The sequence below is a fragment of the Oryza glaberrima genome, chromosome 6 (assembly GCF_000147395.1).
Source record: "Oryza glaberrima chromosome 6, OglaRS2, whole genome shotgun sequence".
NCBI classification, from domain to species: domain Eukaryota; kingdom Viridiplantae; phylum Streptophyta; class Magnoliopsida; order Poales; family Poaceae; genus Oryza; species Oryza glaberrima.
The window spans coordinates 18,327,443-18,338,877 of NC_068331.1; the positions used below are offsets into that span (position 1 = coordinate 18,327,443).

Below are 11,435 nucleotides of genomic sequence, written 5' to 3' on the forward strand. Positions count from 1 at the left end.
GAGTTTGATTTTCCTTAAAAAGGCGGCGCCCTATAATTTGAAACAGAGGGAGTACAACTGTGCGGCCAATACCCCATAATAGTGCTTTCTTGGTGTTTCGAGAGACCACTGCCGAGTTTTTTACGACAACCTGTCATGGCCCGTCCAACCGGGACTAAATGCGGAGGAGTACACTCCCAAGGAAATTGTATTTGGAATACATGCTAACATGGAGGAATACCCATACTGAGCTGTCACCATCAGCGGCCCACCTCTACTGTCCCGTAGCATATATACCCAAATAATGATATTTAATAATCTAAGCACCATGCCTACATTATTAAATACTATTCTATATCCCCATGGATGACATAGAGTAATCGAATATTTGGACCTTAAACCCACACCACTGCACCTCTCTGGTAAGCTAACCCACAATTATAACAACATAGATATAAAGTAGAACCTATACTCAGAGAATGTAAACTACCGAGAGTATATCCGCTATGTTGTATTGATCTGATGATATGGTTATGAATATGCCTTTGGAGGGCTCCCTTCCCATCTTCTACAGGTTGGGGACAGGGTTACAACGGTAGGAATACGACATCAGTTTTCTTCATCTACTTTACAATTTTACCAAACCAGGACTACAGGTCGTTTCCTTGATACACAAGCAAACGTAATACCCGTGGCCCCTATAATCAGTCGGATAGCCCATCCATCTACGTATATGGTACCATAATCTCTACACTGACAATTTAAAATACATAGATCCATCACAATTAAGGTAAAAGAAAAACAAAAAAAAATACACAAGTGTGAGAATGTATGGATCTAACCATGGTAGAAAAATCCACCGAAGATTTCGAATTAAAAACATCCCCTTATATTTTGCTTAGTTTAGGAAGAAATAAACTTCGGGCGAATTGAATAAGATCATGGGAGGAAGAAGGCGGCTTCATAGAGGAATAATCGAGGGTGCACATATCTTCGTATGCAAACTCCTTAAGGTGGACACCTGCGACGATAATATATATTCGTAGGAAGACGTTTTAAGCATTGTCTAATAATTTCTCCCTACTTTGTATAATAGATAAATTGGTACCGTTTGTAAACTAAATTGTGAACATTAATTGTAGTAAGGCCTAGTTTAGTTCATGGGTAAAAAGTTTTAGCGTGTCTAAACATAGACTAATAATAAAACAAACTACAGATTCCGTCTGTAAATTGCGAGACAAATTTATTAAGCCTAATTGATCTGCCATTAGCAAATGTTTACTTTAGCACCACGTTGTCAAATCATGGCGCAATTAGGCTCAAAAGATTCGTCTCGCAATTTACACGCAATCTGTGTAATTAGTTTTTTTTTTCTATATTTAATACTCCATGTATGCATGTGCCTAAACATTTGATGTAACAGGGTGAAAAGTTTTTGCGTGGAAACTAAATAGGTCTTAACTCATGAGGCATTGGCGTAAAACAAATGAGAAAGTTTTTTTATTTGCCAATGATATCATCGCTCATCGTATGCTCACGTCCTCAGGACAAGACAGCATATTGCAATTATCATGGCTTATTGGAAATACAAAGAGACACAAAACAAGAGAAGTTGATAGCACACTGGCTTGGATATCAGGATATCCAACTTATTTATGACTACTCCAGGTTCATAGCCTCGTATGGGCTTCGATGTGTGTGAAACCCTTTCTGGTTGCATGTTGCGCTTGATTAGGACACAACGGTGACAGTCTGAGCTTCCTTTGTGCAGAAGCGATCGCATGCATCCTCGCAACGCTCCACGGCAGCATTCACTCCTTCATTGGCAGCAACTGAAATGAAAAGGAAAATGATTGTACGCATTGGCCTTTTTCGTTGAAAACTAATGGTGATTCAGTTTCATGTTTTTCCAGCTTACAAGTGTTTATCTTGCTGCACACTGAAGAAGTACATCCCAGCTTGCAGAAGTCAAGTACATCTGATTTCTCTGCAAAACCATGCATTTCTATTTATATTATAGTAAAACTAGCTTCTTGCAGGCAAGAATGGTTGAGCCAGAAATATTGCGACATTAATTAACAGTACAGAAGAATAGAAAAATGGAGTTAATAGTTAAGTCCATTTTACCCGTGTCAGAGTGAAGGGTGAGGTGATCGTAAGGTGGCTGGCAGCTCCCATCAAAGTGTTTGCAGGTAGAGAGTTTAGCACAGACTTCCCTTGAGCCACCCGCGAAACGGCATGAGTTATAGATGTTTCTTGCCGAGGTGGATGGGCAGCAGCTCTTAGCTTCCACATGGATCTTCTCCTGCTGCAGGACTAAGCCTAGCACCAGAGCACACATGATCAAACTCTTCACACCTTCCATGTTTCCTATCTAGTTTTCAATGAGATTTACTCGAGTATCAACAAACTAAACCAAAATTGGTTCAAAGGCTACTGCTAATTTGTTGCTCTCGTTTATGCGGATGTTGGGAGTGAGGCGCCTATTTATAGGCGCAGCCAAGCATCTCACGAGCAATCTACACTGCATGATGCAGTGATTATTTAACTAATTGGATCATTAATATCTAGTATATTTTTTGTGCTCCATATATATTGTTTGCTTGCATTAGCTGTGGGACCTACGTACTAGCTGCGCACGTGGATCGAGTGTGTATGTGTTCTGTAGACTGCAAGTTCCGTTTTCTGAAATATTTTAGCTGCCCATGAGGTGAACGTTGTGGTATATTGAACTATTGAAGCAATCTTCAGCCTTATCAGCTTATAGCTAGTATTACTGGCCTGCAATAGTTAGATGATTGTTAAAAATTTTGCTGAAAAATTAATTCAATCACTACTGCTACCACGTAATGGGCTACTGCTGTCCTATCACTGCCGGTTGGGCGTGAGCAACACAGCTCGTTCATTTTTAATAAAAAAGCAATTAATTAATCGCTACTCTCCAAATATAGCTTTGTAGTTTTAAATTTTGGAATGGACGGAGTACTCCACAATAGGCAGAGCATGTTACATCACTCTATTTGCTGCCTGCTTTAGGATCTCCGGGTGCATAATCGGCAGTGAAACTGCTACTTGCACCTAATGTTACTAAATACTCCATGCGTTTCATGTTATATGGCTTTCTAGCATTGTCCACATTTATATCGATGTTAATGAATCTATACACATATATGTCTAGATTCATAATATCTATATGAATATGAAGAATACTAGAAATTCTTACAATATGAAACAGAGGAAGTACCAGTTAAACTGTTTTCGTACTTGATGAGTTCCCAACTTCCACTCTCACATTTTCCACGAGCACGTTTCACAACCTGCTAAACTGTTAAATGTTACAAAAGTTGCTTAAAAATCATACTCCCTCCGTTTCACAATGTAAGTCATTCTAGCATTCCTCATATTCATATTGATGTTAATGAATCTAGATATATATATCTATCTAGATTTATTAACATCAATATAAATGTGGAAAATGCTAAAACAACTTACATTGTGAAACAGTTGAAGTAGTTTTTTTTAAAAAAATCCTTTTTACCTAATACTTGTCCAATCATGTGCAAATGAGTTGCTCCATTAAACGTGCTTTTGAGGGAAAACACAGCGGCCTGGGAGATCTGCTTAACTCCAGTGCAGGTCGAAGGATAGCCTCGAGAGTGTCAAGGGCTTGATAGCTGATTTGATTCTGCAATCAGCAAGAAAGATAGAAGCAGAGTTAGCCGATAGTTGATCGGCTGATAGCGTATCGTTGGTGGTCTCAGCCGATGGAGTTAGACCAAATTAGCTATAGACTGGATAGATCAAAGAATAAAAGACCCTAAACATGCCTCATCGGCTATAATACTGCTTATTAAGTTTGATAAAGAAATTTAAGACATTATTTCGAAAATAGCTGATGGAACAGTATTTAGAGCAGATGGGATTTAGAAGTAGATGGGGTTTCAGAAGTGGGGTAGGATAGACAGATTTTAGTATTGTCTATAACAAACACACATAGATTTAGTGATCAATGGATATGATAGTATAACATATTCAGCTAATAATTGGCTAGATATTTTTATTAACTTGGAAGCATCTAGTAAATATCCTGTTAGTATAGGTACATATATGTAAACATATCAGTAGCATTAGAGCCCACTCGAGCACAGCAGTAGCGATCCATGAGAACATCAGGATTGGGTATTTGCAAGCTAATGCAGGTTTCTAACCAACGTACAACTTCTTGTCATCAACAAACTTTATAACTGGACGCGGCCGAATCCTGGTAATGTGCCACGCACTACTAGAAAAAATATTTTTTATGGCAGTACTCTAATTTTTTATTGGCGGTTTTATAAGAAATCTGCTTATGAAATCGTAACTAAGAGATGGAGAGTTTAGAAATAAATATTGCAACATTAATTAACAGTACAACAGAATAGAGAAATAGAGTTCATAGTTAAGTCCGTTTTACCCGAGTTAGGGTGAAGGGTGAGATGATCGTAAGGTGGCTGGCAACTCCCATCAACATTTTTGCAGCCAGAGAGTTTAGCACAAGCGTCCATTGGGACACGGTATCGGCATAAGTCGAAGACTTTTCTTGCCGAGGTGGATGGGCAGCAGGTCGTAGCTTCCACATGGAATGTCTCCTATTCAGTCTTTACAATTCATAGATCATTTGCAAAACGAACTATACTTACTAATATATCATGCTTCTTAAACTTGTTAGTTAACCTAATAACTCTAGAGTGTTATATATTTGTTATTGCATTTTTGTCAAGCTTTGAGTTTGAGTTTGTTTATACGATTAGATTAGAGCTAGCTGTCTTTTTTTCTGTCATGGTGTTTATGTTACAATGGTTTATTCGAATTAGGCGGTCTTTAACAAATTTTGTAAATGCATATTAGATAGTATGGCGATATTAAAATTGTAGTATAAGTTGGCACAAGCAGGGACAAATTTTGTAAATATTGTAGTATAACTTTTTTTTCATCATTCTTTTTCTATCTACTGGGTACTTGGTCACACCTATTTTTTTTCCTCCCTCACAGGAAATAGGACTACCCAATAAAAAATTCCTAGCTACGCCACTTAGCACCAGAGCACACATGATCAAACTCTTCGCACCTTCCATGTTTCCTATCTAGTTTTAAGTGATGTTTACGCGAGGATCAACAAACTAAACCAAAATGGATTCAAAGGCTACTGCTAATTTGTTGCTCTCGTTTATGCGGATATTGGGAGTGAGGCGCTTATTTATAGGCGCAGCAAGCATCTCACGACCAAGCTACACTGCATGATGCAGTGATTATTTAACTAATTGGATCATTAATAACTATATATATTGTGCTCCATATATATTGTTTGTTTGCATTAGCTGTGGTACGTAGTAGCTGCCCATGTGGATCGAGCATGTACGGTGTTCTGTAGACTGCAAGTTCCGATTTCTGAAATATTTTAGCTGCACATGAGGTGAACGTACTGGTATATTAAAGCCATATCTTCTGCCTTACCAGCATGTAGCTAGTATATTACTGGCCTGATATAGTTAGATGTTTGTTAAAAATTTTGCTGAAAAAATAATTCAATCACTACTGCTACCATGTAATGGGCTACTGCTGGCTTATCACTGCCGGTCGGGCGTGAGCAACACCGCTGGTTCATTTTTAATAAAAAAACAATCAATTAATCGCTACTCTCTCGCTCTCTCCAAATATAGCTTTGTAGTCTTAAATTTTAGAATGGACCGAGTACTACACAATAGGCAGAGTAGGTGACACTACTAAACAAATCATTTTCCTGAACGCCGGCCCTGTTTGGTTCTAGGAGGGCCGTAACTGGCGCCGCGTGAAAAAACTAGAGGACTGGCGCTGGGCCGGCGCCTGCACGAGAAGATGCATTATCCTGTGTAGGCCATTTAATCCGACTACACGCGATGATGCCGGTCTATATACACCCCAGCCCGACCATGCCCCTTTTATTCCGGCGTTTTCTCTCGTAAACTTTGAAAAATTAAGGGGAAGGTTTTCGACCTCAAATCTTTGATTTTGATCCATATATAAGGTGTAATGCTTGTTCTTCTCCTTCATTTGCTTCTATTTTTGTTAGTTTTTATCAGTGCAATGCGAAGAAATTTACAGTTTTATAAATGGAGAGTGTAGGCACTTTTTGTTTTTTTTTATTTTTGAGCTAATATGTATTGTTTGTATCACATGATTTTCAAAGTATTCCGTAGTCCGATTCCTTTTTAGGTTTGCCTCCATTAATTTAATTTGTCATTGGATAAAGGCTAAGAAAATTTACATTTTTTGGAAATGGACAGTTTTTATTATTGATTACAAATGTTGCATGCATGTTTAAATTCTCCGTAGAACTTTAATTTAATTTTTGTTTAGTTCCCTCCGTTTATTTCAAATTTTTTCAGTGGAATTCGACAAATATATTAGGTTTGCAAATCTAGTAATTCTAAGTAATATTTAATTTATTAATTTAATTTTATTGGAACCACTAGACCATGAATAGCAATATAATGTCCGTTTAAGTTGTATTTTTTTCATATGTTAATATAGTACAATTCGACTCATGAAATATGTTCTTTTGGTAGATGGACCAGCAAAAAGAATTCATCTAGCGTTCTTGAAGAAAGCATCCAATTTTGTTGATCAGACAAAGGCACATGCTTCGAGGGAGAACAAGAGGGACATTTTCTGTCCATGCTTTGATTGCAGGAACGAAAAGATGATGCAAGACCCAAATCATATTTGCACATTATAGAGCGTGGATTTATGGATTATTACAAGAAATGGACTTTTCATGGGGAAGTCGCCGGTCGTAACGAAGAGGCTGATGATTTTTGCTTTGATGCGGCAAAAAATTTTATAATCGAAGACATGTCACAGGGAACGATCCCGGAATGTGGTGGCTCTGGTATAGATGATACATATATTGATTTTGATATGGAGGATATGTTGCGGCACGTTGAACCAGAGGTTATAACTAGTACAAGATGAGGGTTCGACAATTGGGAAGCGTTGGAAAGAAGGGTTACGAGTGTACAACGAGTACTGTAGGGAGCATTTTACTCTGCGTGCCATTATATTCATTACCATCAACGACCTGCCGGTGAACTTTTGGCTCCCAGGATAGCTTAAGAGGAAGTTCGAATGTCTTATATGTATCGACAACACGTCGTACTGGTACCTCAACTCCTCAGGGAAGACAGTGTACATGCGTCACTGTCGGTTCTTACCACAGAGGCACAAGTGGCGTAAGATGGCCAGCTTATTTGACAAGTCCATAGAGAACGATCTTCCTCCTGAAGCATGAACTGGTGCACAAGTCTTCGACATGACCAAGAAGATTAAGGTCGTGTTCGGGAAGGTATAGAAGAATGCAATCAAGAGGAAGAAAGCAAAGGATCAGGATAAAGTTAGCTCAATCAAATATTTCATCTTTGTAGAGAAAACGATTATTACAGAAAACATGGCGGGTTCGTAAAGGATCAAAAGAGGACATGACTTCTCGTAAAGGGACGCTGGCCGGTATGTAATCAAATATATATATTCGTTAAGTATATGATGCAATTGTTTGTTCTTATTACTGACGTGTCTACTGTTCTTACGTAGTGTTACAAGCAACCCAACAGTACCAACCTATGGGGATATTAAGTGTGCGAGATGCTCAGGGTCTGTGGGAGATACATAACTGAGTTTACAGATGTAAGTCATCATGCTCCTTACATATAGGAAATAGTTCATTTAAGTCGCTTTTAACACATATCATTTTTCTTCTATTTTCCATAGCTTCCGAGCATCCCATATACAGCAAACTGGTTCGACCAGAAAACGCTTCTCAACATCTGCGCGGACTTATGCCGGTTCATTCGTCGCAACATCTGCAACCATCCAGGGGAGTTCTATGACCCTTACAGCGAACTTGCTATGGACCCCCAATTCAAAAACCTAAGGGAGTGGGAGAGAGAACATGCAATAGAATAAAAAACATCTATTTGTGAGGGAGTCATAACTTGCAATATTATGAACACTAGACATGTACATATGCTATGTAATATATATATATATATATATATATATATATATATATATATATATATATATATATATATATATATATCGATGTTTCTAAATGTGCTTGTATAATTTATATGTAACTTTATGATTCAAAAATACACAAAAAATAATGAGTACGTACATTTTCCTAAACGGTTAGCAATTGCTAGGGTGACTGCACGAAATTATTATCCCGTACGGTCGACATAACCAAACTGCACGGGATAATCTACTATCCTGTATGGTCCACTTAACATAACGCATGGGATAATCTATTATCCCAAGCGGTCCTCTTAACTCGACCGCACGGGATAATCGATTATCCCGTGCGGTCCACGTAACTCGGCCGCACGGGATAATAGAGTATCCCGTGCGGTTGGGCTGCCCGCACGCGATAATATTAATTTTTGCAAACACCTGGGTGTAGATGGGCGCTACCTCCGCATGGAAAATTCGGTTTTGACTGCATGGAAAAATCGATTCTGTAGTAGTGTGACAACACTCTATTTGCTGCCCGCTTTAGAATCTCCGGGTGCACAATCGGCAGTGAAACAATGTTACACTACAAGAAAAATGTTTTGTAAGAGACATTTTTCTAGTACCGTAGAGGCACTTTTCAAATGCCTTTACAACAATATAGAGGCATTTTAAAACATGTCTAATAAGTGTCTTATGGTGAATTGTCTCTATAAATAAATAGACATTTTATAAAATGTCAATAAGATTGTAGAGGCATTTTCTAGAGACACTAAATTGTACCACAACCATATAAAACCAGTCCAGAAAAGAAACATTAAATTGTACCACAAACATATAAAACCAGTCCAAAAAAGAGAATATAATAATATCCTTGCTTTTGTCAAGCCTTGATCTCTTGGTTAAATCATTTTAATCTTCAATGCACTAACCAACTCACCTCCATGTCATTACTTGTATGTTTGTTTCTTTAGTTACTTATATTTAGTCCTTTATATTAGTACACATTATCATTCTAAAAAGTATCTCTACATAGTTTAAAATGTCTCAACAAAATGCCTTTACATATTAGATGCATTTTATAGTGCCGAAAGAATGCCACTATAAGATAAAATCTAACAAACTGAGCTAAAAAGTCTCTAGAGTAAAAGTTTTCTAGATAATTCTTGAAGTGTCTCTACACTATAAAACTTATGATCTTAGAAGCAATTTGCAAAACGCCTCTACAAAAATGCCTCTATACGAGGTTTTTGTTGTAGTGTTATTACCACTTAACTGTGTTCGTACATGTGAGTTTCTATGCGCACGTTTCCCAAACTACTAAAAGGTGTATATTTTTGAAAAAAATCTTGAAAAGTTGCTTAAAATCATAGTTTTTAAAAAATCCATTTTAGCTGATACTTAGCTAAACATGTGCAAATGAGTTGCTCCATTCAATGTGCGTGGGGGAAAAAGTTCCCAAAGTGAGCTCCCTGAACGCAGCAAATGATAATTTGCTTTCCACAAACATTAATACACATTGGCATATGTGAAATCAAAGTGTGTTTTGATTATTATTTCATGATGAACAATTGGCACGAGAGATAATAGGTTATGATATTTAGACATATATGGTGATGAGGTTTTGGGGCTGGGCAGACCGGGCAAATATTGTGAACAGTGATCTGACGATGAACAAGTTTTTCTGCTAGAGTGGACCGGTTAGACAGGAACCTTGCTAAGCGAGCGTAGCTCAATTGGTTAGGTTCCTTTTAGTGGAACCAATCCACCCGAGTTCAAATCCTAGATTTGATACGAGTGGTTGCATTTATGCTAATTATTCTTTGTTTCTCAAAAGAAAAAAAATTCCAAAGGCACCCTGTAAACAAACCTCAAAATAATAGTATGACTAACCTCAATATTCCGAGTAAACAAGAGTAAAGCAAGTACATTGCATCTCAACTATTAGTTGATGGAGACGTTGGTCAGTTCAACATCATCTTCTGTCACGTCCCAAAACGACTCTAAAATACATCCTCTAAATTATGCCTAGAAGAATTAAAATCCGTGTGAAAGCCTCCAACAATTAAAATGTGCAAAGTTAAAAGTCAAATAAGACTTAGAGGATTTTTGTATATTTCCTAAAAGCCTAAAATGTGTAAATAAATTTTAGTGGAATTTTCAGAGCACAAAAAATAATTATTAAGAAATAAACAAAGTTGAAAAAGTTTTATGAAAAGAAAAACCCTAAAAGTCCCCCTTCACTCCCTTGGGCCGGCCCGGCCCATCTCTCCTCCCCCCTCTCTCTCTCCTCTCCCCGCGGCCCACTTAGCCTCTCCCCGCGCGCGCGCCGCTGACGGGCAGGCCCGCCCGCCACCCTCGCTGACGGGTGGGGCCCACCCGTCATCCCCGTCCTCTCGCTGCTCCCGCCGCTCCCGCTGCCCCGTCCGCGCCAAGCGGCGCCGCCGCCGCCAAATCCGCCGCATCCCGCCGTCCCCGCGTGCAATAAAGTGGGGGGAAATACTCCCCGTGATCCCCTCTCCCTTTCACCCCATTTTTCCCTCTCTCTCTCGCGTTCAAATGGGCGGATTTGCCCCCGCAAATCTCGCCGGCGCCATTGATGGCGGCCGGACCTCCCGCGCCGGTTTCCTTCCCCTCCGGCCGCTCTCTCCCCCTTCCAACCCTATTTAAACCCTCCCCGCACTTCCTTCGCCCGTTTCCACCCTTTGCCGCGCCTTCTCCTTGCCGGAATCGAGCTCGCGCCGTCGCTCTCTCTCTCCGCCGTTGCCGCCGAGCTCCGTTCCGCCGCCGTCGTCGCCCCGGACCGCCTCCCACCTCGGCGCCGCCTCCTTCGGCTTCGCCGCATCCTCGCCGACCTCGTCCACCCCTTCGTTTCGGTCGCCGACCGCCGGAGCGCCGCCGTCCCCGTCGACCTGAGCCGCGCCACCGCCTCCCTCCGCTCCGGCCGCCTCCTCCGTCGCCCCTGTCGCCCCGGGGTGAGACGTGGACCGACGCCTCGTCTCCCCCTTTTCCTCTCCTCTCTCGGCCATCGCTCCGCCGCGTCTATGGCCGCCGCCGGCGACCATCGGGGCGCGGGCGCGCTGCCTCCCGCCGACCGCGCCGGCATGGCCGCCCTCGGGCGCACCGAGTGGCTGCCGCGTGGGGACCGGCCGTCAGCCGCCCGCGCCCTTGGGTGCGGCTGACGCGTGGGGCCCACGGCATCGGCCGGTGTGAGCCCGGGTGCACCTGGTCCACCGTGGACCGTGAGGCTGCCGCGTGGGCCCCACTCCCGAGGACCCGGTCCGCGCGCCCCTCCCCCTCGGCTGACGCAATAAACCCTTTTTAAATTAAAATTTAAATGAAGAAATTCGCAAATATTCATTTAAAGAGCATATAAACTTCAAATGGCCATAACTTGGCCATTTGAACTCGGAATTGGACCGTTCAAGTCT

At 40.8% G+C, this 11,435-nt stretch overlaps 1 protein-coding gene across 1 annotated transcript; it reads right to left on the reverse strand.

Moving 5' to 3' along the window:
* Window positions 1-1,530: 1,530 nt before the first annotated feature.
* LOC127777892 (leaf-specific thionin-like) lies at window positions 1,531-2,415 on the reverse strand. The gene is made up of 3 exons (XM_052304514.1): window positions 2,107-2,415; window positions 1,898-1,966; window positions 1,531-1,811 (listed from the first exon to the last, which is right to left on the reverse strand). The coding sequence occupies exons 1-3, from the start codon at window positions 2,342-2,344 to the stop codon at window positions 1,711-1,713; spliced, it is 408 nt and encodes a 135-aa protein (XP_052160474.1). The 5' UTR covers window positions 2,345-2,415; the 3' UTR covers window positions 1,531-1,710.
* Window positions 2,416-11,435: the final 9,020 nt, after the last annotated feature.